The following is a 23,951-nucleotide window of genomic DNA, read 5'->3' as shown; positions in this document are numbered from 1 at the left end:
TCAATTCCAGCGTGATCGAGCGCAGCTAGCTGCACAGGTCACAAGCGAAGCGAGTCTCGGGTATCCGAAAACTCACAGAGAGGCCCATGCTCCAGAACAAAGTGAAATGCTGCTGCGGACAGTACGCCGCCGGTTAGGAGTTGGGAACGCCCCGGATTAGCAACGTCTTTCTCGCCTGGCATGACAGTGGTCGACCGGTCCAGTATCATGCTTCTTGGCTCTGGGCATCAAGAACAAAAAGTCTGGATGTGCCATGTGACTTCCATTGCCAGCCTGGCGACGGATGACCATGGAAGCGAGACCGGACGTTACTATTGGGACAAAGTAAAGTCGGTAAATTCGGTACAGGAGTAGTAGTTGTATGCGGTCGCGGTACTGGATCGCCAACTGAGGAAGTGGGTGCCTATGCAGTGATTGAAGATGCAATGGATATTCGGCTAATGGAATGGTCGCCATGTCGTGGCCAGATGACTGACATGTGCAGCACACTTCTAATGTCGGTGACCGGATAACTGTGGGCACCATTACCTAGGTATAATGGCAGGCTCCGTCGGGCGGAAAGAGTGGTGTGATGGATGCATAAGGGAGAAGTGAAAAGAACTGAGAGCGTTCTTTTCTGAAAGTTGGGACAAACTGAGAGTCAGGAATTCGATATCCGGTGGCAGCGCCGGGATTTGCCGGGCGGGAAGATGCAGTATGGTGGATTCGCGGAATATTGTTTCGCCGTTCCGATGGTGCCTAGTACTTGCCGAGGCATCTACAACGTACAACAGGGACCGTTTATCAGATTGCTACTGATCAACATACTCCCTTACAGCAGAGGCCAACTGCAAAATATAATCGTAGCGCTATAGCTCTGGTCATATCCAGGCCTACTGCGAATTTGAAATCATAGACGTGAAAGGATCTCTCATCATTCACTGAGTTGGACTCAAATTCTCACATTCAGAGCTAGAACATTCGTAACAGACATTATAAAGAGAGCCTGGCCACAGCCGAATCAACTGAGAGGAGGCTTTTTTACAACAAATTCAGGCCTAAGTTGCTTTTTCAATCATGCAGACCGGATCCTCATAGCCGCCTCTGCCAACCTGACCGACTCCATTTCTTGACCCTTCAGTACACTGACGAGATAATTCTCGCCATTCTTGCCGACAGCATGGACGACCACATTCTCGCCGAATCCACAGTCCTTCTCATCTGGACCAGCCTCATCGTACGTCTCAAAGGATTCCTTGGTGATGCCATCCTCCGGTGCCAGGAGGACTTGGGAGGCGAATTTCCGAGCCTCTTCGTAGGAAGTGAAAGTGCCTTCGACGTTGTGCTCTCTCTCCTCGCCGGTGTCGTCCTCGGCGTACAAGATATTAGTCTGGACGACGTGGTACAAGTCCTGGTGGACCTTGTGGTCATCGCCGCCTTTTAGACCCAGAGTGTTCGGGGTGGTGGCGACGCTGACGCGGAAAGTGGTGCCGTCGGGGGCTTTGGCCAGCACGCAGAGACCAGTTCGTCTCTTGACTTTGTGCGCAATGAAGTCTTGCTCGTTGGTCTCGTAGTCGTCGAACCATTCTCGCTCGTAGCCGGCTTCGAAGAGGGTTCTGTGCGCCGCCGCCTTGGCTGCAGGTAGCGTCGTGTACGAGCCGCACACGCGCACCTTTTCTATCTGTGCATTGACGTCTTTGGGGAGGTGTGAGGTCGTGAAGACCACATGGTAGAGGTTCTCGCCTTCGGGCGCGCCGTTGCCGCTAAGTGCCATTTGTGTTTTGTGTTTTGTGTTTGTGACTTGACTGAGAAAGGATCACTCAGATGATTGAGTGTTGTTGATTTGATTTGGTTTGTTGTTTGGCTTTGTTTGATCGACTTGTGTGAATGTGCCTGGACTATAAAGTGAGAACAGGGCACGGCCTGCTTCTTATGAGGTTGTACAGTAGCTTGTTGGGACAGGAGCCGAGATCTCCACACAAGGCAGCATTACGACATCAACAGCTTCTGGGTCTCACTGGATCTTCCATCGTGTTTGCACAGACTCGCCCGGACACAGGCTACACTTACTAGTACCTAGCTTGTGGCATGATGGGGTGGGGGCTTCAACCCGAGCATGCCTCCGGTCCGGCCAGACCACGGAAGGAAGGGGAGGGAAGAGGACAGACACTGGTTTCGCCCGGATTAGACGGACTGGGGAGGGCGCCAGTGGTTCATCTCATGCTTGCTCGCTCGGCGAGATGGAAGTTGAGTCGAGGAAACTGCGAGCGCTGGGCAAAATGGCTCATCATTGGATGCGCGATTTCGCGGAGGTTGAGAAGCTTCGTGATATTGGATGAACTCGAGGGGTCAAATGACACGGTTTCTAGACTTCCAGCTTCCCATGAACGTGACCGGGCTGCTAGTCTGTCACTGGTTATAGTTGCCTTGACGGTATGGTATTACAGATTGTACATTTGAGGACATGATGGCTTTTCCACCTGGACTGCAGGATCCGCCATGTCCCTCAACCTCGTATCTGTACAACGTACCTTCGTCTTTTCACCAACATGGCGTGACGGTTACATAAGCGATGCCATCTGATGATGAGCCGCGCAACAGGGGCCAGGGACCTGACCAGGGTAGCATCAGGCTCGGGATGTCCTGCGTCCTGCTCAACGCTGATTCATCAGTGGATCTTGCAGCTCTGCTTCCCCGGATTTTCTCATCGCCGCAGTTTTGTTCTCTAGCAATGCCAGGAAGGGCACAGTTGGCCGGATATTTGGTACAACGAGATTGCCGGCAGAGCTCAAGGAAGATGAGGGATCTGGCACTGTTTTGGAGATCAACGCTTTTCAGCAGCATCTACGTAGGTTCTTCAGGCGAAACGACACCATGTTTCACCGTCGATCCGAGTGGTAGACCGGCAGGCATCTAGCAGTGTTGGCAATCAAAAAACAATACGAGCTTGTGTTTGAACAAAGTTCTCATTTGTACTGTGTCCATTTTGAACACGCCTGTCCCGCTATCTGTTCAGTTCAGATATGCAGCGTTTCCAGCGGGATCCTTCTACCAAGGTCGTAATAACGACCGGGAGGCCCATCATGATAATTTGGTGGTATGTGACTTTCCTCCCATATTAGGGATGTTTGTTTGTTGTTGTATGTCCACATCTAGATTTGTTCCACGAGACCGCAGGGGCATGCCAGCCCTTGTTCTCACAAAAGGTGTTGTTCATCAAGTCATTAGAGCTTGCTTTGCGCGAGTCATTTCGATTGTTTCTCGGCCTCGGCAGCTCTTTGGGTTGCAGCCTGTTCCATCTCGTTCAAGTGGCTCTCGACCTCGTCGAGCTGTTTCCGTTGAGCGAGGAGCTTTTCTCTCATCTTCTTGATACTGAAGTAGCACACGAGTTAGCATTAGTCTTGTTATCACAGGCAGCTGCGGAACGCTGCGGATTGCAACGGTTGGTAACTGCTTACTTTTCAAGCTCGTGCTGCTTAAAGTACATGTTTTCCAAAGCTTGTTCTCGGCGGTTGAATGTGTCACTGTCGGTCTTGTCAGTTACCTGCATCTTGGTCTCTTGCGGGGAGCTATGGTTTCTTACCTGGAAGCAACACCGCCAGGTCGGATGGCGCCTGTGTCACCTTCACTCCACATAGGGTGTGAGGTCACAAATGATTGACAAAATGCCGGTGTCCGGATCCTGGTCATACAGGCTCTTGGGATGGTTGTTCGCATCATTTTTGCGGTGTTTCTGGGGGTGTACCACAAAATGTAGTGGGTTGTAGCGAATGTGTAGGGTAGCGATTGAGCTGACGAGTTTCTTGAACTCTTCGGTGTGGGAGTTATGTCTTTGTTTTGCTTGGAGGAAGGAAAGAAGTGGTAGCCAATCGAGGATGTATGCACTGGAGCTTTTATATGGTCACTGCCCGAGCAAACGAAGAAAAGCAAGCTACCCGTAACCCTGCCTGACCTTTGCGTGTGCTGCGCCCGGCGCGTCAGAGTCAGACCTCCACCAGGGCTGCTGGGCTGCTACTGCTCCTGCTCCTGCCACCTGTCTGGCTTCCTAAGCCCAGATGCTAGTGGGATGACGGCGCCCTTGGACCCGGTGAGCGACAATTGCTAGGGGCCCATCGGGTGGTCGAGCCCCTAAGAAACAGATTGCAACAGCCCCCTTCCGGGCATGAGCACTGGCAAGGCTCGGGAGGCCCGTGATTATGGCTCGGCTAGACGACTAGCAGTTGGCTAGCTGCGTCTAGATCCCAATAAGACGCAATGATACGGCCCAATAACAAAGTTAGAGAGGCTATAATTGCTAGTGCAAAGCTTCCTGTGGCCGGGAGCCTTCTCTGGGCGCCCGGAAAGTTCCTACCGCGCAAAATTTAGGAGCGAGGTAAATATGCTATAGCAGCCCATCGTCCCAAACATTACTGAACTCAGACTAGCGCTGCCGGCCAAGATCCGTGGTATTGAAACTCGGGTATCAACATCACTCCACGATCGACGTGGGAGGCCCATCTTCTGCACCATCACCGTCGCTGTACGCCACTACCCCTCCATCGTGAGTCTTGGTATCTCATGATGTCGCGACGACCAGCTCGTCTCCATGACCAAAGGTGAGTGAGAAACGCCGCGCCGCTTCTGGCGTCAACAAACACGAAAAGGAGGCCACGCGACAGTCTACCTTTGGCAACAATGCCTCGGCCACTCTAATACTCTGGCGAGGGGTCACCTCTGCAAGCCACCTGGGGGAGGGCAACGAAATGGAGACAAATACAACCCGACGCCCTCGAAAGGTAAGATGAACAAAGGTAAATCAAGCACAAACATCAACAAACACAGACAACTCCAATCCTGGTCAAGGCTAGGTACACCTATCATTGAAACAATCACAAACACAAGTCAACAATGGCATTCCTATACTCATACCCCGAGGTCGAACCATATCCAACGACCTATGTCTCGCACACATACCCCGAGAAGGGGAGCCACTTGCACCACCTACCTCTACCCTTCCTCGGGCACAAGGTCCACCGACTGTTCCACGACAAGGACCAGGAGGTGCACATCCCCAAGGCCGACGTGAGAGAGACCATGTCCAACTTCTACATTGAAGTCGAGCTGCCGGGCATCTCGGACAAGTCACAGCTCCATCTGCGCTGGACCTCGATGCGCACCTTGTTGGTCACCAGCAAGGTTAGCCGACCGGAGATCCCGGAGTCGGAGCTCTTTGATGTTCCCATCATTGGTTCTGCTCCTGCTCCGGGGTCAGACGCAACCACCAAACCGGAACTACCGCCCACCGAAAACAAAGATGGTTCGCCGCCCGTCGCTGGTGACCAACAGGAGCAGCAACAGCAACCTCCAGCAGAGCAGGCTAAGACGGCAGCCCCTACGACCAAGAAAGAACCTCACCTCACCGTTCACGAGAGACAGATTGGCGATTTGATGCGCGCGTTCAATTTCCCCGTCGACGTGGATCGGGATAATACTCATGCCAAACTCGATGCGGGCCTATTGAGGATTGTCGTGCCCAAACTGGAGCACGATCATGCTGAGCCTGTGCATGTTCCGATCCATACTGAAGACGCTTAGGCGCCCGAACGTCATGGCGATTGTTTTACATATCTTAGCGGACGGGACTAGTTTGTTATAGGAGATACCATGGGCGTTGAGAGAGCTAGTGCTCTTCCATCTGTGTACGAGCTGGACACGTGGGTTGTGGGTCGGTTATTGCCGAAATGCACGCGATCCGGTCAGGAGGCCTGTTGAGAGAGCCTTTATGTTTCGGCCTCGGAGAACTCTTTTCCTTTTGCAGGAATCTTTCGATGCTGCTAGCCTATTGATTCTCATCAAATATGTTCATCAAACACTGCAGTTCATGACTCGAATCAATTATACTCTTGCTGAAGCCGTAGCATTCGATCACTCCCCCAGGCAGCCGTGATGGTACGAGATCCCAATGCCAATAGGGAAGGTAAGTGATGAACTATAACCAGCACCATGCCGGTCGTAGTCTTACCATTAAAGACTGTTGTTTTCTTTTTTTGAAACGTTACTCTTTTGAGGCCACGAGATTTTCATGAGCGTTTTATTTCTTCATTATCCAATAGGCCCTCCCGGCCCTTTGACTATCAAGAATATGCCGCAGATGGGCTATTCGGGGGATTAATTAATAACACAGCCTTCAGCTTTGTGAAGTAATGCTGTGGCGTGGATAACTTCCATTAACACCTTTCCCTCATTAGATCCAATGCGCCTGTGACTGTGGTTGAAAAATTGGTAGGAGAAACGCCAAATCATGGAATCGCTCCAAACTAATGCCTCGAAGGAGGGTTTGACCTTTTCGTCGGTTCATTTTCATCATTCAATCGTAAAAGCAATCAGCCCACATTTCCTCTTCCAGGATCTCCTCCTCCTCGTCGGCCGAGCCGCAATCTCGCTCGACCCAATGATGCTGGGCAATCAAATCGCTCTCTGGCCACCAGCTCATGGGCACATGCGAGTGGGACGAATGTCGTCTGCGGCCGTGGTGGCCGACGTTGTGCGCCGAAGCGTGCTCATGCTCATGATGGTGTACTGTTGGCGTCGAGACCGCAATGAAGCTAGGTCTCCGTTCTGACGATTGTTTGTTGTTGCTGGATGGTGACGTGGATTTCATGGCCGACTTTGTCTTGGCGGCTGCTGCAGCTGTGGCAGGAGGAGGCGTCGTCGTGCCATCGGATTTGGATGTGTTTGAAGATTGGACCTGGGCCTTTGGTGTGGTGGTGGTTGTGGTGGTGTGGGTGTGGGAGTGTGTTTGTGCATCGTCCTCGGGTTCAAGTGGTAGGAACCCTGAGTCGAGCACGGGGGTTTTGTATAGGAGTTCGGTGAGATCGTAGTCGCTGTAGAATGCTACACCGGCATAATCCTTGGGTGAGGGATTCTCTCGTCCTGTGGTGTGTTCGGTGGGTGCTGTTTGAGAGATCATTTTTTTAATGCTTGTGACTTTGAGGTTGTGTGGTGTTATGGTACTATTGTACTGGCACTAATTTGTGTTGATGTTGTAGTGTTATGTCTGGGTGTTTGACCAGTGCTGGATTCCACCCACCAGCGAGGTGAGTATTTTGTCAAGGCCTTTTATGTCGTGTACGTCCATCACGACACGCATTGGCAGGCCTCGTCATGGCCAGCCGAGTTTTCGTGAAAATCATGCTGCGCTCATTTTTGCTGTGTTGTATCAGTCAGGGCACAGATCATGCATGCAACAACAGCACCAGTGAGGTGAGTCTGGATGGTGGGTGCCGTGTCTGGCTTCAGGGTCTGTTGGTTGCGTCGAGAATTGTCGCAGGTGCCACTGAAATGTGGCATGATAAGGTACTTTACCGAACTACCCGGTCACACCAGCCAGAGCCAGGACAACATTGTACGGTCGCTGCGATGCTGAGGTGGCCAACTGCCCGTCGATATTGCGTCTGGTGACGGTCAGACGGCAGGATTCGTGGGTATTGAGGGACTTTTGTGGGAGGGATTGAGGTATTTGTTCCGCACGTCTCTTCCAACGTCTGGTATCGTATTGTCACAGCCAGTCGAACCACCACGTTCCAACTTCAACTGATTCCAGTCCAATCTTCATGATCCGAGTTTCCTCGATCACTGCTGATCAGACACTTTCATCATGCTGTGCATCTATCCCTGCGCCATTTTCCCGTGTCCATGTCCTGTCAGTTCAGATGAGGACCTTTGTACTGTGGGAAAGACGAGGAACCCTGGTCCTGGTTACCCCAGATTTCTTTACCTGGACATGATGGTCGCGTCTCTGTTGTTCCACTTTTGGTCGAGGCCCATTCGTGCTCGCTTCTTTTCACCATCATCTGACGGTTCCAGTTACTAGCCACGATGGAGAGAAGTGGCTTTTACCGGGCCATCCTATCAGTGGTCCCTCCGGTACCCGATGCCACATGCACCCGGCTGCGTTCGGCGACACTTGACTTTATGTTCTTACGACCTACTGTTCATCGTGCCGCGGTGAAACTCACAAACTGATGATGCGTCAACATGAGGAAGTTCCCCCAAACAACCTGCTGTGGTCCAATATGCCGCGGAGGTGCGTGTTACATAAAAGTTTCTGGATTGGACGTTGGTCGCGTGCGTGATTCTCTTCCCTCTCTGCCTGGATGTGTCTCGGTCGAGTCATTCCAGCACTGTCCCTCCCGTTCCCTTGGATGGCGGAATGCTCGCCGAGGATCAGGAAGCATGGATATCCACTCATATGCACTGCCTCCCCTGCATAGTGGTAGGTCCGGGGGTCCGTACATCACGGTATAAATAATACACCACCATAATGGCAGTTATTTAGCTCCCCCTTCCCCAGATTGACCGACTTTTGTCACATCTATACCAAAAGCTATCACTACCACTACTTACTTGACATACAAACAATCAAAGTGCACACATTGTTGGCACATAACTTGTCAAAGTCAATGGTTGAAATCCCAATCTTGGTCAGTACGCCATCTTTACAACACACCATCGAAGTGGAAAACTCGGGCGAATATTCCTTCGGCTCTGTAGCAAGCGAGTCTACAAGTCAACAGCCTTCACTAGGCACGGCTCAGCCTGCACCAGAAGAGATATCGTCCCATACAATGGTGTCTCATTCGACACAAACAGTCGATGACGAGGGGACTCCCAAGGGACAATCCCCATCACATTCGCAGTCCGAGTCTCGGACGCGCACCCCAACTCATCATAGCTGGGCAGAAGCACTTCGCCAGCGCATAGCAAATCCTCACTCCCGCTTCCACTCGCCAACGGCGGTCGACGCCTCAGGCCGGACAATGCTTGCTCCAGGCGGTGATCCGATCCAACGGGCCACAACGCCTGCGGCAGATCTATACAAAGGTCAATGCGAAGCCAATTTCGGCATGACCTTTGATCATCACTCGACTCCTCATCCTCATTTCTTGAGGGCGGCAAAACCTCATGCATGCCCCTACAGCTTGGAAGACCAGAAACACAGGATGACGATGGATTGGATTGACAGGCGAAATTAGAACCGGCCGATTCGAACCGGTTTCGTCTTAACAACCAAAAAACAACCATCCATCACACCCTGATTTCGTTGCTTGTTGCTTGGCCATCATTTTACTGTTTCGGCGCCTGGAGTTGAAACCAGCACCCGGACTGGGCTATGGAGCGAACGGAAATCGGCTTAAGCAGCTGGATCAGCAGGAGTCTGTCTATCCTTTTGAACAAATTGAACAACGAGCAACGAAAACCAAAGCGGAGCCGAAGCCTCTAAACAAAAACCAGCACTGGCAAAAAACCCCCACAATCACTCGGCTCTCCTAATTGTATGCACGGCGTGCAACAGGGAGAATCAGGTTTTTGCTCACTGCCATTTACAGTACCAGGCTTCGGATCATGTCACTTTCTCTTACTGGCTTGTCTTGTCGCTCAGGCTAACTGCAGTGGTTTGAGAGACGCAGACATCTAAGTCATCATCATGGCATGCATATGACATTTATCAACACACACGATCTACCAGCTATGCACACCACATGTTCATTTCTTGACTCAACTCTCGTTGAGCACTTTTTCTTATTGGTTACTTTTACCCACGAGGCAGCATCGTTTGGCACTTTTTATCGTCTTGCTCCAGCATAGCGGACTTATCATGGTCGAATTGACTTGACACCAGAATGTATTGTTTCGTGCCTTAACGAAGGTACTTAGTCCGCTGGCCGGTCTTGACCTGTAACATTATGTGAAATGATATTTTTGGGCTGGACGGAACGGAATCATCCGGGAGGAACAGATAGCTATGGCACCTAGGTAATATCGAATGCAGAGACGTCTTTGTACTATGGCACATGAAATGAAGTTCCATGATCTCTCTACTTAAAAGATTGCTGTGCTTGGACGACACAACGGTATAGTGTAGTAGAGGATACTTGGTTGTACTGATCGTGCCCCCAGTTGACTGTCGACTTCCAGGGTTAAATGGAACAGGCTCCGAACTGAGTACACTTGTTCCTCCAGTGTCCTCAGCTTATCATTCATGGCACACATCTCGTCCGCGTCAGCCGCATTGCGATCTGCTCAACCAGAAAGACACAATACTCGCAAACCACTCCGGTCCAAGCACAGCATATCTCATCTCATCTCTTCTCCTCCGGCCAGCTGCAAAATCTGGTCTTGACATTCGCTTCTCACTCCATCTCGGACTCCAGTACAACTTGCTCTCCCGTACCAACTCCATCCTCATGCTTTGTACAACTCTCATCTTCACGCTATGTACAGTTGACTCCCATTCATATGCTCCCCTTCAAGACGACTAGTAACTAGGTCTACGTCAACTCCTTTCATTCACTCGTTCATGTCATTCGATTGCCCCCTCCTTCATCCTCTGTCCATTCCCCCTTCAAAAAATAGCAACCCCATTCACCGGACTAGCAACCCCACCCGGCACATAACACGGCACACTCGCCACGAAAAACGACCACCTGCCCAACCTCTTACACTCTCTACTCAGAGCCTCCAAATCCAACAACTCACCAATATGACACCCCCACCCAGCCAACAGGACCTCATGCATACTCCAATCCAGCGGCGACGGCCACCGCTCAAAACTCGGATGATCACTCGCCACGGCGGAAAAATTGTCCCAAATCCATTTCAACACTTCATCCGACTGTTCGACGCCGCCCAGACTGGGCGGATGCTGCTCGGCCAACATTTGTAGCTGTTCTTTGGTGGCATTATAGTAGCTTTTGAAGAAACCCGATCGAACGATCAAGATGTCGCCGTATTTTGGGACAGTGTTGTCTTGCCATTTGAGCGTTTCGAGCAACCATTCGAATTTGATGGGTGTAGACTCGAAGCTGCTGAACTTGAAACCAGTCTTACCATTGCTACCGTCGCCATTGTGGTTCCCGGCTCCGGCAACGACCTCCCTCCCCGGCCCCTCCTCAATCCACCGCCGAAAATCAACCAAAATCCCCCTCCCCATAATCCCCCCTTGCTCAACAACATTCTGAATCCCCAGTACATTCGGATTCTTTGTCCCCTTTGGTCCACTTCCCGCAATATCCTCCACCGTCGTATCATTATAAAACCTCTCGGCTTTCTGATACCCGAAATGCCTCAACCCGTCCCATTGGCTGCTGCTCTGCGTGTTGAAGCTCCATGTGTCGTCGTGCACGATGCGCGGTTTCTTCTGGTAGACGTGTTTATGGAAGATTTGGCGGCCAAAAAGGGGTAAATCGCCTTGAAAGTCTAGTGGAGCGTCGAGCGGGATGCGTGTTCCGGTGCGGATTTCGCTGGATGCGGCGGCGGCGATGAGGTCGGGTGTTTGGCGGTTGAGGAAGCCGAGTTCGTCGGAATCGCCGTAGAGGCCCCATGCGTTCAGGCGGGCGGAGGTGGGGGATTTGTGGAGGGGGAGGGAGGAGAATGGGATGGGTGGTGCGGAAGAGGAAGAAGAAGACATGGTTGGAAGTCTAGGGATGGTGGTGGTGTTGATGACGGTGTTGAATACAGTGTGCTGATGGTGGTGGGCTTGATAATAGTGGTGATAGTGGTTGTAGAGTCGGGTTGATAGTAGTGGTGTTGACGGTGGTCTTCTTGATACCCGATGTGGTGATATTGGTGGTGGTGCTCCCCTTGACAAGAGTGGAACTGTAGTGTAGGCGATAATGATGCTGCTTTCAATTCAATTTGTTTTATATTCGATACCGAACAAAGCTATCCCGCCTCTCCGGTAGTAATTGTACGTAGTACTGCCGGTGTATTAGCAGTCGTTGTTCTTGTTCTTGTTGGCCCTGATCCGATAACCACAACGTAGAATTTTCGTATACTCTCGGACACTTCTTGGTTCTATGCCACGGCAGTAGAGCACACAGATATATATACGAATCTATCTTCCCTCCCGAATTGGAGACCCGAGAGGAGTATGTACCTAGGTATTTTGGAACGTGTGGAAAGGAGGGGCGTTGTCTGTGGGGTGTTTATCATCGGATCGGACCCTTTTGTCGCGAAGCGAACTCGACTCCGACGGAAGTGGAAGTGGAGGTGGAAGTGGAAAGTGGAATCCGGGGAAGCATTATCGATGACCAACTACCTACTACTAGCATGGCCCTTCTCTACCTCTATTTAGTCCGATTCAGTCCTGTGTGTACCTACTTGCTTCCAGGTTATGATTATGGCGTGAGTCCTTGCTATCTGGGTAATCCATAAGCATGGCATATCTTGATCAGGACAGAACAGGACAAAAAAAAACAAGCCCGTTCGATGCGGTAGTAGGCAATACCTACAGTAAGCACTGGACCTAGGTATACATCACTCGTACTACACACGACAACACAACACAAATATGATATATTGATATGAGTACATAGCATCAACACCATCACCAACACCGACCCCAGCATGATGTCGCAACTATGGTGTAGTACAATCGATACAATATACCCAACCAATGCATTTATTGTTTTGAGGCCATTTCGCGAAAACTCTGTGTTATTACAATCCCAAGAGGCTCGCAAGGTACTGGCAGCTGAGACTGGCGTGCTGATGGTGAGCTTTATTGCTGTTGCTATACTATCGTCCTTTCTCATGCTGATGATCATCCTGATGTATGCGAAGGGACCCCATAGCATATGCCTGCCTCGCTGCTTTGCCTGACCCGACCAGACCTATACCATCACCCTCGAAAAAATTATTGTTACACAAGCACAAAATCCATTATCTAACACAAGCTGTTGAGAAGCATCGCGAATCGCAAGAAACAAAAAGAAGAACTTTTCCAGAAACGTTGGTTGTGCACCTCCAATGCTCTCGAGTGCCTCATCTCGCAGGTGAACTGCACACCTGACTTGAATCGCCCTTCTCGCAAGAATCCCTGCAGTCCGCTTCTTGCTATCGCTCACGCGTGTCCATTGGCGCCGCCGTCGACCCCATTCACCACCGGAGTGGGAAGCCCTGCAAGAACGCTAAACTGCCCACCGGCACCGGCCCAAACCAATTTCTTGTCTCGCACAGCTGTGTTGTCAATCATTGTGGCCACCTCGACATCATCGTCAGTCCCCAGTCCAGTCTGGTATGTTGTGCTGAAACCCCAGGCATATGCCTTTCCCTTTCTGTCAATGGCAATGCAATGGTCGGACCCAGCGGCAGCGTGAACAGCGTCAATGTTGGGGATCTGCGCTGGAACCGTAAGAATCCTAGGATGACCTGCAGAATCTCGCACGATATGTTCCTGCGGCAGGTCGGACACCTTGATACCCAACTGATTGCCATCAAGTCGACCCCATACCAGAAGCTCGCCCTTGTCCGTGACAGCAACGGTATGATGAGCTCCACCTTGAATGCAGATGACCTGGCCTCTGCCGTGAAGAGTCTCAATGACAATGGGATGGTGAACGTCGGCACTCTTGCTTGCACCGGTCTCATCAAACTCCTTGGGAATACCGGTTTGACCAAAGTTGTTCAGACCCCATGACAGCACATCTCCATTCTCACGAACAGCAAACGAGTTGTATGCACCAGCTCCAATGTGGACAATCTTTTTGGGTAGACCGATCGGCATCGGCACCAGACTGTTGGCGGCTCGTCGTTCCAGAATCCGTCGTCCAAGTTGATTCTGCTGGCCCGATCCCCAGCCAAGCACGATCCCATTGCTCTGGAGGGCGAGGACATGGTTGGCTCCGGCAGCGAGCTTGATGATGTTCTTGAGACCTTTGATCAATTTTGGTCGTAGTTGGATCAACGTCGTAGGGTCAAAGCCGAAGATGCCTTCATTCGATCGGAATGTACCCCATCCATAGACTTCACCCTCGCTAGTCAAGGCAAACGTGGCGCTGTCGGTGCAGGCAAGTTGAGTAAAGACCACTCCTTCGGGAACGCCAGACATGTCCACCTCGCCCGGAGTTGACTCCTTCGGGTTGACGGCGGTTTCGGAGCCGCTGTCAGAATCGTCGTCATCGCTGCCTGCGTCTTCGTCGATGTCTCGAAGACCGCCTTCCCAGTTAGTGTCGCGGCCCAGAGCACCTTGGTCATTGACACCCCAGGTCAAGATCCGATTGCCATGTGTAAGAGCCGCAGTATGCATCCCTCCGACTGACAGAGCAACCACTCCGACCGTGTCGGGGCTCAGGTTGGGATTGTATCGTGGTCTCTTGACTTCCGTCTGCCCTTTGGCGCTTCCAAGTCCCAGTTCTCCAGAAGAACCTTCGCCAAAAACATAGACATTCAGCTTTTCAGTGGGAGCGTGATTGATCTCTGCCTTAGGCTTGACTTTCCGGGCCGTCGCAGTCTTGGGCGCGGCCGCCCTTTGTTCCGCAGGTTTTGAGTCTGGCGCAGGCTTCGCCGCCTCTGATTTCACGCGCTTGACACCCTTGGCTTTGGCATCATCCTCTTCCTCGTCGTCAGCCTTGCGCTTGCCGACCACCTTTTTCGGGTGAGGAGCAACGGTGGCGACACCAGCATTGTCATTTCGGGCCTTGATGTTGGCGGCCTTGGTGGCGGTAGTAGCTTTGGTAGCTTTGGCAGCTGTAGTGGTGGTAGTTGTGGTGGTAGCTTTGGCGGTTTTCGAAGTGGCGGTGGTTTTTGTTGTTTTCTTGGTCGCCTCTACCGCCGCGGCCTTTCTAGGACGAGTCGCTGCCATTGTAGACAGATATATAGCTGGAGGAGAACTCGAGGAACGTCCTAAGGTTGCGGAGTATTCTGATGGGTATCAGAGGGTCGAAAGGTGCGGCGCGTGGAACCGTTTGAATCTGTCTCACAGGTGACGCGGTTTTTTTCGAATCAGCGGTGACACCTGGGCTAAATACAAAGTGAAAACCAGGCAGTGAGGATGAGAAGAAGTTGAAGAGGAGAAGTACTGTAGCCTGGAGGAAAGGAAGCACTGGGCTCGTGTTGTGATGGGTGATGGATGAGATGTGGACTCGAGAGCGCGCCAAATAATTCGTAGCGCCCAAGGAACCAACGCACAGGTCAAGGACGAAGCAGTTGCGCAGTGAAACTGTGAATGGAGTGACTCTGCCGCGCCGACATTCCGGATGACTAAACACTGACTAAGCAGCCCCTTTTCACCGCGGCCTCGTTGCATTGTCTGATTGAAGACTCCTACTGCACAATAGTAGTGACTTGTCTATTCATTGCCAAACTAGCTATTCAACCCAATCTACGTCGTATATCCCACCGCCTCAGACTGCTCTCAGACTGCAACGACTACCTATACTTGGTACCTCAAGGGCCACTGGTACTTCAGGCCGCAACTGCTGGAGTTCCCAGTTGGGGAGAGAGTGGTTCCTCTTCCATAGGAAGCGACTCCGGTTGAAAATGCATAATCAGGTTTCCATTGTGATCGACTTGGCGACATGGCACTTGAACCCGCTTCCACAAAGTCCCGCGTCCTGGCTCTGGATTGAGATCGCCGCAGGGTGCGTGTACCTGCTCCAGCCAGTCTGCAACCCTTGACCCGGTCGTGGAGAAGCCGTCGTCGCAGCAAAGTTGGACTGCTTCAATGCCACGACGGGTAAGCTGCACCGGCCTTCGTCGGTAGTTGGACATTTCTCTTTCTCGAAAATAGATCCCTTCGGCCTGGAGGTACTCCATCCTCCAAGTCAGGAACCTCGGCCAGCATACGTCCTTGTAGTATTCAATCCAGCGCACAAAGCCGTCCACAAGGAATCCCCGCCTGGGGGACTGCTGCGATGGGGCGCCCTCATCGACGTGATCACTCAGACCAGAGAGCGTGAGCACATCCTCTGGCACTCCCCCCGCTGTTCCGTCGCCATTTATCGTTTGGTCAGACTGACTTTTGGTTGGAGGGCTTGTGTCCGACCTTCGCAATCGCCACGGCACTGGTAGCAAGCCGCGTGATGCGACATCTGTTTTCTTTCTATATCTGCCACGCCCTTTGGGCCGTAACTCGCCCCAGATGGAAGCCAGTCGCTCCTTCAGTTTTCCTGGCTCGATCAATAAGGGCTGCACGATAGTTCTCTTCTCCCAAGCCCACCACGTGCCACAGACGATGCCTTTCCGTGTTAACAAGAATCGCGAGTCTTGTTGAGATTTGCACTTACATTCGCCCGCATCACAATGCTCCGGCCTCGACGTGCGCATCCCACACGTGGGACACGTTTTGGTTTCCAGCCAGAGGAACTGCCACAGTGCCTTCTCTTCCGGTGGCATCATGGCATCATACTGCTGGCAGGTTCTGTCTTGGTGCCACGTTATCAGGTGTCGAGTGCAGACTTCTGTGCCACAAGCTGGACATTTTCTCTTGGTCTTAGTTCCTTCAAGGACCCAGCCTGCATACAGGCAGCCCGGCTTGGGACAGCCTCGCCATGAGCCTTTCCTAAGAAAGACATGTGACTCGATCCACCCTTGGATGTGTGCTGAAGCAGTCTCCCCCAACACTGCCTTCAACTCAGGCACTGGTAAAAGAACCCCACAAGACGGGCAGGTAATAGTCTCCCATTTCGGTCTGAGTCTCAAGCGCCATCGTACGTGTTTCAAAATGCATGACTTGCATGAGACTGGTGGGTGTTGGCAGCACGTAAACAGCGGGAAATCGCCGCGTCTAGGTTTCTCCTCGAGGCAAATTTCGCAGACACGCAGAGAAATGGCTCTCTCCGGATTAATCTCGTCGCTAGCCATGACGGCAGGCCGCCGCCTGGTAATAAGGGTCATTGTGTTTCTAAAAATGATCGAGATTGGTTGCAAAGTCGTAACATAAACAACATAAACACATAGATTGCTGGATAACGAATGATGGCTGGGGTAGACACTCGACGGTGAAGCCTGGGTTGAAATCGAAATGGATTGTCATTGAAAAAGAAACTGGGTATCCTTGCTCATAACCACTCCTGAGGCAGGTTCGGGTAAGAATTCGGCAAATGGAAGGAGCTATCGGTGTCAAGAAGTAGATGAATCTGCCATTCAAGCCCGTGTTCTTCTGGCGCCAAGTTTCGCAATGCTATCCCTGCAATATTTTGTTCTTGCGCCGACTGTACCACATTTCCTCTCATCTCGAGTGCGGCGCTGGCTGTTACCATTCTTAGACTACCGGCTTCAGTTCCCGATTCCCCTTTGCTCGAGGATTTGGTGCGTTCTCATTCTCTTGGATGTAGAACCTGCGGAGCAACATAATGGCTTCTTTCCTGAAGATACCCCCGTAGCTTGGATATCCTTCCTCCAGCCCCTTGTCAGAGTTGACTGCCAGAACACTGCCATTTCCACCAAAACGATCATTTCCACATCCAAAGTAGACACATCTGATTCCATACTGTCTCAGGGCCGAAGCACACATGATGCAAGGTTCGACGGTCACGTAGAGATCGGTCTCCTTGAGCTTTTCGGCAGGAAACTTGGACAGGAACTCCGAGATGGCGAGAAATTCGGCGTGTCGAGTACCGTTGAGAGATCGATTGGTGTCGTTCATCCCGCGAGCGACAACCTCTCCATTGTGGACCAGGACGCAGGCGACAGGAGTCTCGCCTCCAGCCAACGCCTCCTCGGCGACGTTGATTGCGCGACGCATGAAACCCTGGTGGAGTTCAATGTTCTTGAGTACTTCGGGATGTAGTTTGTCCTTGTCGATCTTGCTTTCTGGTTCTCTGATGGTCGCCATGTCGTCTGAATCTGAGCCAAAGTCGAACTCTGTGGAGCCCTTCCGGGTGGGAGTGATGGAGAAGTCATCTCCAGATGAAACCTGGAGGAAGTCCATCGTGACTACATTTTGTCTTCACTGCTGAGGAAGGAATGACTTTTACGAGGCAGGTGCGATTGAAGTGATTGTGCTGCGACTTCTGCTCGGCTAACCTTCCATTACAGGCGCCGCTTGTAATGCCGGCCTTGGGATGGGTCCTAACTACCTGGTAATAGACACCAGCATTCGCAGGTTGCCAGGACCTCAACACCTCAGCTACATAAACACATCACAGACTTTCTGTCCAGAGGATAAACGAGGCATAATGGTGTCTACTTTTCGCGGGTTGTTGCTGCTCGCAGCCAACCTTTGCGTTGTGCTGGCCGGCAGTGATGCTGGCAACCACCCTAATTCAGTTACGCTCTCCTATCAGTTGGTCGGGTCCTCATCGGTCGAGCCTTTAGGAACGTTCTCCTACGACCCTAAGTCATTGAAACATGCTCTCACATCCTGGACTCCTCCAAGCCTTGAATCCGAAAAGTCGACGACTCCAGAACCCACTTCGTCCCGACTACTGCGAATCCTACTCCCCGATGGCAGCGCGACCGTAACGACTCTTGACACATTCAACCCGGATTTCCACCAGAAGATCGATCTCTGGATTTCACCTCTCGACGGCTCAGTGTTTTCGGCTTCCGTTTCGAGCCTTTCGCCGCCACCCTTGACTCCTGAGGAGGAGCGGTACAAGAAGAAGGTTGAGCGGGCCAAAGCAAAGGGAAAGCCCATCCCACCACCGCCCCCGATTCCAAACACCAAGAAAGCAAGGGAAGAAGCCGCCAAAAAGGCAGCTGCAAACGAGCCCATCAAAGTCAACCTTCTTGTCGCGGGCCCTGGCCCTGCACCAGTTCTTACAACCCGGAAGCCACCGCAGGTGGACGCCGAGGGAAAGGAAGTTGCCCAAGAGGAGCAACAAGAAAAGAGCTTCTTCCAGAAGTACTGGTGGGTCTTTATGATCGTTGCCGTACTTTCTATGGGGGGAGGCGGCGGCGGAGAAAAATAGATGACAAAAGCGCGCGGTATTCGTTGCTTAAGCTGAGGACCGTCGTCAATCTGGCCTACATGAGCTGCAGATGCCCAGACTGTACTTTCAACTCTTCGCAGCTTTGGCTCGATGGTTATCGATGCCCTGGAGCGGTAACGAGGACTAGCTGTGTTTCGTACTCTCCAAACACATTATGCGCTGGTCGTCACACACGCAGTGCGTGGATGTTCTAGTGATCGGCATGTTGCGTGATTGGCAGAGGCCAGCGCAGTGTACCGGCGTCGCCAGAATTATGGCCAGAATGAGAGTTTCCACCTGCCAATCTGTCCCTCTCGACTCCTCATGAGAACATGCCAGGACCGAAGCATCGAGTCGCTCGCAGTCCTTGCAGCATTGTTTGACACTCCTCGACCCGGCAATGATTGCGGCAGTTTGTTCACCACTCTGCGGCGGCCGCAGAGAATCGGTTGGATATGTGCTCCAGCAGCGCGAGTTCGGGTGGCTTTGTTTGTTCTTCTACCTTAGGTCCAGTGCAGTCATGGTCGCGCCGTCAGTTTTCTGGGATCAATTCTCCTCAGGTCCCAACGTGTCCCACCGAGACACCGGGTCGTGTTTTAAGACTTTCACCGGCGCCGACCGTGGCTGACCCTCTCCCCGCGGCAGAGGGGGTTTCGTCGAAAGATACCCTATTCACTAAGTCCACTATCTACTGCTGGTGCTGGAGTTCAGTCGTACACCGAAAGGGCTTGCTACTTTTCTATGCTGATACGGTTCTCGCGCAATGGCTCGGCAGTTCGGAGACCATCTGGCTGAACAACGGGGCCTCTGAGCGTACTATGCCACATGTCCCATGCAAGATCGATGTCGGAAGTCGGGGCCAAAATCAATCCATCTCAGCCCTTTGCTCAATGCGACTCAGCCTGAAACGACTACTGGTGGAATTTCAAAGGGCAGTGGGCTATAGAATCCAGCATGCAAGTCGAGGTCCAAGTTGTCAAGGGAGAGCACTACAGAGCAGTAAGCTGCGAAGCAGAAAGTATAATCTATTCTGTTGTTGATTTGTCTCTGGTCTGGTCTGGTCATTCATGCCTTCGTATTCGTTCTATCGCATATCCATATCCGTAATCGCATCAGCAGCGCACCTAAGCTGTAACATGCCTTATCATATCCTTGACACCGATGGTATGCTGTGGAGTAAACACTAAACCTAAACCGCTGCAAAACAAAAAACACTTTATATGTTTCGAATCTCTCCCAAAAGGGGCCCACCATATAGGTTCCAAGGACTCTTCATTGTCCAAGAGAAGGCGGATACCACTGGCACACCACGGCTTATAGGAATTAGACCATAGGATGGGGTGAGAAGGGACTGGGGCATGTTTGGCGCTGCATTGCAGTGCTGTGCTGTGCTCCCAGTAACTGATAGTACTACGAGTAGTCGGCTACTCGTAGCTGACGGACCTCCACCGCAGCGGTCTCTTGTGTCCAAAATTCCGTGTCCTCCAGGCCGATATCCAAAGCGTAAGATAAGCAAATGTTCATCTGCTCTTCGACTTATTGTTGATCGAACCGTTCGCCCGGCTTCAGCGAAATCCAAGGACAAGCTCTCCAGTCACAGCCCTGCTTATAGATCTCCGTGCCCCACCACTTGAAGTTATCCATCCATCCGGGATAGACGAATCCAAAAAAGACAACGACCAACGAAAACGCCAGCCCGGAATCCAAGGCGGCCGACATGGTCATAGTGTATTTCCCCCACCAGGCCGAAGCGCGGCGTTTCACGAGACTGTTGAAGGCGAAGCAGACGACGCCCCAGATGGAAAAGTTGAGCCCCGTGGCCGGCGGGATCCAGGACAGACTGCCGAACAGGACGGGTAAATTGACTTTTCTCCACACGGTCTTCTTGCGGCCCCGACCGAGCAGCCAGATCAGGACGGGGGCGACGAAGCCGATGAGAAACGCCCAGACTAAATGTCGATAGAGGGCTCCTGGGCCGAAAAACCGCTGTGGTCCAACGACGCCCCAGAGGATGCTGCCGTTGAAATGGACGCGTGCGATGGGACAGTTGAATCCGTTGATCGCCTGCGGCGTGCAGATGCCGGGGATGTTGACAAACATCCAATTAAGAACCCCAATCTGCACCAGACTCGATACCAGCGTGGCTGTCATTTGCACTTTAAACAAAAGTTTCGGCGGGATCTTCATGTAATGGCCCAGTTTCAGGTCGGACGAGAATTTGATCCCTTGCGCCGAGCTGATGTAGCAGTATGTCACAAAGACCATGTTGGCCACGGGTCGTCCGGGGAAGACGACACCGCAGATCAGCTGGCAAATCAGATACAAACTGCTGTGTTGGTTCGTGATGGCCATGACAATCCCCACTGGGATGAAAAGCACCGTCGTGATTCCTAGTGCCATCAACAGCCCGTACCACGGTAGATGGACTGGATAGTACTCGACAACAAAAATTCCAACCGCCAACATGGTGACGAAGGTGCCGGCATACCACCACATTGGCACATCCTCGTACCTTCTCATTAAGCGGTTGTGCACATCTTCGCCGCTGGCTCGCATGGTAGAGCTATCGATCCTTCGCAGACTGTAGTCATTCTCGGTCGTCGGGATAGCTTGATATTCAACTGCAGATTTCTCATGTCGTTCGTTAAACGCCTGTCGGGACTGCCGCAAGATGTCGCGGCCATGCCAGCAGGCCGTATGACTGAGCAACGCCGCAAGAGCTGCAAATTGTACCCCATATGACAGGACGTAGGTTATAGGGAGGTACACCCTGGAGTAATTGTCGTAGGCTTCTTTGTCGAACAAGAAGTCGGGCGTCAAGATCTTGCTGACATCGTATGGCTTCCCTCTGTTATCGAAGACCGCCGACGACAGGATAGGAAGGTATCCTGAGAACAGGACGTTTTTGTAATCTGTGAGAATTGTCAGCACACAAATGCCCTACAATAATATAGGGTTTCAACGTACATAAGATGGGCGCAATGATCCACATGACCAGGACAAGTCCACCCACGACATTTGCTGCGGCCCACCATGGTGTCAACAGAGGTGAGCCAATATAGGCGATCTGCGCCCAGTCGAAGGTGACAGGAAATAGTCCCAACCCAGAAGCAACTCCAAACTGTACTTGGTCAGATTCGGTCTTCCCAGAGCCTCGTGGAACGTAGTATTTCTTACCAGATTGGAGATGACAACATTCTTCGGCGCAAACCAGGTGATGACGTTGAAGTAACTCAATGCAGGGGCCAGAAGCCCAGGAACAAAATACCATACAAATGCGGCCGCCCAGATGTAGATGAAAAATTTATATCGCGAAATCGTCCAGCCGTTGGCAGGTTTGTTTTCGTCCTTATGCATGGTGGTGAACATGGCGGTGGACATGAGCGTTCCGGGCCATATCATGGCGGCCGGGCGGACCAGGAAGCGCCTTGTGAGACCGGCAAAGGCATAGCCCAGAATTTGGGTCGAGACGGTCAGCAGGAGCTGGTATAAAATCGGAACCTCCTGCTTGTAGAACTTGTGTTGCTCGACAATAACATCAGTAGCAAAGGCGAAACCAAATGACACGTTGCTACTGATATATACGCAGGCATGCTCTTTTTCGTTCCAGCGGCCTTGCCCTAGCCATAAACGTAGCCTTTCCTTCCGGCTGTGTTGAGGTTGCTGCTCGCTGGGCTGGCGCGTACCATCGACAAAAATGCTGTCTGTATCGTGTTCCCTCTTGAATGCAAGGTCCCATAGTTTACCTAGAGGATGAACCAGGACCAGAGCAATGACCGGTGTTATAGCCACACTAGGATATCTTAATGAGAAGAAAAGGTTGGTCGCGGACCCTGCGATCGCAAAAAGCAACGACAAAAACCACATGCGAGGGGTGTTAATCGACAGTGATGTGTTGTCCGTGGCGGGTACCGAAGCTCGCACCTCGGGGTAGGGAGAGTTGTCCGGGGGATCGTCCTCGGTGGGTGTATACTCCTGCTCGATTTCATCTCCACTTCCTGTCCGTGTGCTCGCGTCCGAGGACTCAACCTTGTGCTCTGCAATCGCCGGTGGATTGACAGCAAAGGTGGTTTTGGCATCGAGCCCCATTCCCACATCACTTGCTGCCGACGAAGACCTTCTGCGCAGCCATTCGGTACTGCGATACCGACGCCGCGGGTCTGACGCTTGCCCATTGTCAACGCGCAGACTGTGCGCGGACTGTACTCTCTTTCCACGACTGTTTTGACTCCTCCGCTGAGTCCTTGGATCTTCTTCGTCTTCTGAGCTCGTTTCAGATGCTGACCTGCCATTGAACATCGGCACCGCGCCATAAGAGCCTGTTCCCAGGGCAGGGGAGGACCGCATCAGCAGGAGCGGGTTTCGTGACATGATGAAGTCCCGTACGCGTGACACGAACCCACGATTCGGGCGGTGTTGGTTAGGAGGGGTTATTGAGGACGCAGAAGAGGACGACTCAACGCTTCGGCGACCATGTAAACAGGCACCCGATCTGATCTCGGGCTCGGGGTACAACGGTTCAGTATCATCTTGCACCGCAATCGGGTTTGCTGACGAGGATGGAAGACGGGAGAGCTCCAAGTCAACGTTGCTAGTCTGGGAGTGGGATGTAGCCTCACCCGACCTTTGGGGCATAGCCTGATCCAGACATGGAGGGAAAGGTATAGCACTAACGAAGAGCAGGATCGGCTCGTGGGCGGCGGCGGGTTCGGGTTCGTTTCAAAGCAGGGTGGGCAACAGCTGGCGCGAGATTTGCGTCAGAGGAGCATTAGAAGGACCTGAAAAAAGGAACCAACTCGTAGGCCCCCATAGACCCAGCCTGGTGTGCAGCAGCAGTGATCTTAATGGTGCCACGAGTCGCGAACAGGAGAGTGACAGCAGGTTTGAGAGGGTGGGTGAGCAGTGGGAATTGCAAGGGGCGGGCGCCGATTCGGGCCAAGAGCAGCGATAATCGCCTGATGAGATGATTAGATTGATAAGATTATCGCTAGTGTCGGCGCATCAATCCTATCACGGTCCTATCACACCGGGCCACGCCACCAGACTGCGCAGACTGGGACCCGTCGAGCTTGGCCGGTGCAGCGTGGTTGGAAAGGCATGGAACAGGTCCCGTGGGCACCGCCTCGAGGTCGTGACTGATCATTACATGTACTTTTTATTCTATCCGTATGCAGTGTCACACTGCAGTAGTAGTACTACTACTAGACAATGGCGTCCAACGAGTCAGTCGTTGCACGGATGATTAGCTGTCATTTGGGTGATGAGCTCCGCCTCTGTCATGCAAGCCGAGTAATACCT

At 52.2% G+C, this 23,951-nt stretch overlaps 11 protein-coding genes across 11 annotated transcripts; 4 read left to right on the top strand and 7 right to left on the bottom strand.

Annotated features, from left to right (window-relative positions):
• Nucleotides 1-1,054: 1,054 nt before the first annotated feature.
• Nucleotides 1,055-1,753, bottom strand: HMPREF1120_07119 (uncharacterized protein; the record flags this gene model as incomplete). Its single annotated transcript, XM_009161333.1, has 1 exon — nucleotides 1,055-1,753. One exon carries the CDS (start codon nucleotides 1,751-1,753, stop codon nucleotides 1,055-1,057), a length of 699 nt encoding a protein of 232 aa, XP_009159581.1.
• HMPREF1120_07118 (uncharacterized protein) lies at nucleotides 1,234-2,457 on the top strand. The gene has a single exon (XM_009161332.1). The coding sequence runs from the start codon at nucleotides 2,068-2,070 to the stop codon at nucleotides 2,437-2,439; it is 372 nt and encodes a 123-aa protein (XP_009159580.1). The 5' UTR covers nucleotides 1,234-2,067; the 3' UTR covers nucleotides 2,440-2,457.
• On the bottom strand, nucleotides 2,449-3,820 carry HMPREF1120_07117 (uncharacterized protein). The gene is made up of 3 exons (XM_009161331.1): nucleotides 3,563-3,820; nucleotides 3,438-3,503; nucleotides 2,449-3,351 (listed from the first exon to the last, which is right to left on the bottom strand). The coding sequence occupies exons 1-3, from the start codon at nucleotides 3,697-3,699 to the stop codon at nucleotides 3,225-3,227; spliced, it is 330 nt and encodes a 109-aa protein (XP_009159579.1). The 5' UTR covers nucleotides 3,700-3,820; the 3' UTR covers nucleotides 2,449-3,224.
• A 607-nt stretch (nucleotides 3,821-4,427) lies between these two features.
• HMPREF1120_07115 (uncharacterized protein) lies at nucleotides 4,428-7,060 on the top strand. Its single transcript, XM_009161329.1, has 2 exons — nucleotides 4,428-6,240; nucleotides 6,290-7,060. Exon 1 carries the CDS (start codon nucleotides 4,867-4,869, stop codon nucleotides 5,551-5,553), a length of 687 nt encoding a protein of 228 aa, XP_009159577.1. The 5' UTR covers nucleotides 4,428-4,866; the 3' UTR covers nucleotides 5,554-6,240; nucleotides 6,290-7,060.
• Nucleotides 6,326-6,928, bottom strand: HMPREF1120_07116 (uncharacterized protein; the record flags this gene model as incomplete). The annotated part of the gene is made up of 1 exon (XM_009161330.1): nucleotides 6,326-6,928. One exon carries the CDS (start codon nucleotides 6,926-6,928, stop codon nucleotides 6,326-6,328), a length of 603 nt encoding a protein of 200 aa, XP_009159578.1.
• A 439-nt stretch (nucleotides 7,061-7,499) lies between the features above and the next one.
• On the top strand, nucleotides 7,500-9,854 carry HMPREF1120_07114 (uncharacterized protein). Its single transcript, XM_009161328.1, has one exon. It carries the CDS (start codon nucleotides 8,421-8,423, stop codon nucleotides 8,991-8,993), a length of 573 nt encoding a protein of 190 aa, XP_009159576.1. The 5' UTR covers nucleotides 7,500-8,420; the 3' UTR covers nucleotides 8,994-9,854.
• Nucleotides 9,855-10,363: 509 nt separating this feature from the next.
• Nucleotides 10,364-11,428, bottom strand: HMPREF1120_07113 (uncharacterized protein; the record flags this gene model as incomplete). The annotated part of the gene is made up of 1 exon (XM_009161327.1): nucleotides 10,364-11,428. The coding sequence occupies one exon, from the start codon at nucleotides 11,426-11,428 to the stop codon at nucleotides 10,364-10,366; it is 1,065 nt and encodes a 354-aa protein (XP_009159575.1).
• A 1,434-nt stretch (nucleotides 11,429-12,862) lies between these two features.
• On the bottom strand, nucleotides 12,863-14,602 carry HMPREF1120_07112 (uncharacterized protein; the record flags this gene model as incomplete). Its single annotated transcript, XM_009161326.1, has 1 exon — nucleotides 12,863-14,602. One exon carries the CDS (start codon nucleotides 14,600-14,602, stop codon nucleotides 12,863-12,865), a length of 1,740 nt encoding a protein of 579 aa, XP_009159574.1.
• A 2,400-nt stretch (nucleotides 14,603-17,002) lies between these two features.
• HMPREF1120_07111 (uncharacterized protein) lies at nucleotides 17,003-17,671 on the bottom strand (the record flags this gene model as incomplete). The annotated part of the gene is made up of 1 exon (XM_009161325.1): nucleotides 17,003-17,671. One exon carries the CDS (start codon nucleotides 17,669-17,671, stop codon nucleotides 17,003-17,005), a length of 669 nt encoding a protein of 222 aa, XP_009159573.1.
• Nucleotides 17,672-17,775: 104 nt separating this feature from the next.
• On the top strand, nucleotides 17,776-20,088 carry HMPREF1120_07110 (uncharacterized protein). Its single transcript, XM_009161324.1, has one exon. The coding sequence runs from the start codon at nucleotides 17,805-17,807 to the stop codon at nucleotides 18,651-18,653; it is 849 nt and encodes a 282-aa protein (XP_009159572.1). The 5' UTR covers nucleotides 17,776-17,804; the 3' UTR covers nucleotides 18,654-20,088.
• A 101-nt stretch (nucleotides 20,089-20,189) lies between these two features.
• On the bottom strand, nucleotides 20,190-23,024 carry HMPREF1120_07109 (OPT family small oligopeptide transporter; the record flags this gene model as incomplete). The annotated part of the gene is made up of 3 exons (XM_009161323.1): nucleotides 20,190-21,565; nucleotides 21,621-21,774; nucleotides 21,831-23,024. 3 exons carry the CDS (start codon nucleotides 23,022-23,024, stop codon nucleotides 20,190-20,192), a joined length of 2,724 nt encoding a protein of 907 aa, XP_009159571.1.
• Between the last annotated feature and the right edge of the window lie 927 nt (nucleotides 23,025-23,951).

Source organism: Exophiala dermatitidis, assembly GCF_000230625.1.
Source record: "Exophiala dermatitidis NIH/UT8656 unplaced genomic scaffold supercont1.6, whole genome shotgun sequence".
Classification (NCBI taxonomy): Eukaryota; Fungi; Ascomycota; class Eurotiomycetes; order Chaetothyriales; family Herpotrichiellaceae; genus Exophiala; species Exophiala dermatitidis.
This window is presented reverse-complemented; position numbering and strand designations above follow the sequence as displayed.

Bases quoted from the DNA above. Each gene is read 5' to 3' on its own strand.
- HMPREF1120_07118 (XM_009161332.1), top strand. From the start codon at position 2,068: ATGATGGGGTGGGGGCTTCAACCCGAGCATGCCTCCGGTCCGGCCAGA.
- HMPREF1120_07117 (XM_009161331.1), bottom strand. From the start codon at position 3,699: ATGATGCGAACAACCATCCCAAGAGCCTGTATGACCAGGATCCGGACA. The intron at 3,504-3,562 runs GTAAGAAACCAT...CAAGACCGACAG, and splicing joins CCTGGCGGTGTTGCTTCCAG to TGACACATTCAACCGCCGAG. The intron at 3,352-3,437 runs GTAAGCAGTTAC...GTGCTACTTCAG, and splicing joins AAGCAGCACGAGCTTGAAAA to TATCAAGAAGATGAGAGAAA.
- HMPREF1120_07115 (XM_009161329.1), top strand. From the start codon at position 4,867: ATGGCATTCCTATACTCATACCCCGAGGTCGAACCATATCCAACGACC.
- HMPREF1120_07114 (XM_009161328.1), top strand. From the start codon at position 8,421: ATGGTTGAAATCCCAATCTTGGTCAGTACGCCATCTTTACAACACACC.
- HMPREF1120_07110 (XM_009161324.1), top strand. From the start codon at position 17,805: ATGGGTCCTAACTACCTGGTAATAGACACCAGCATTCGCAGGTTGCCA.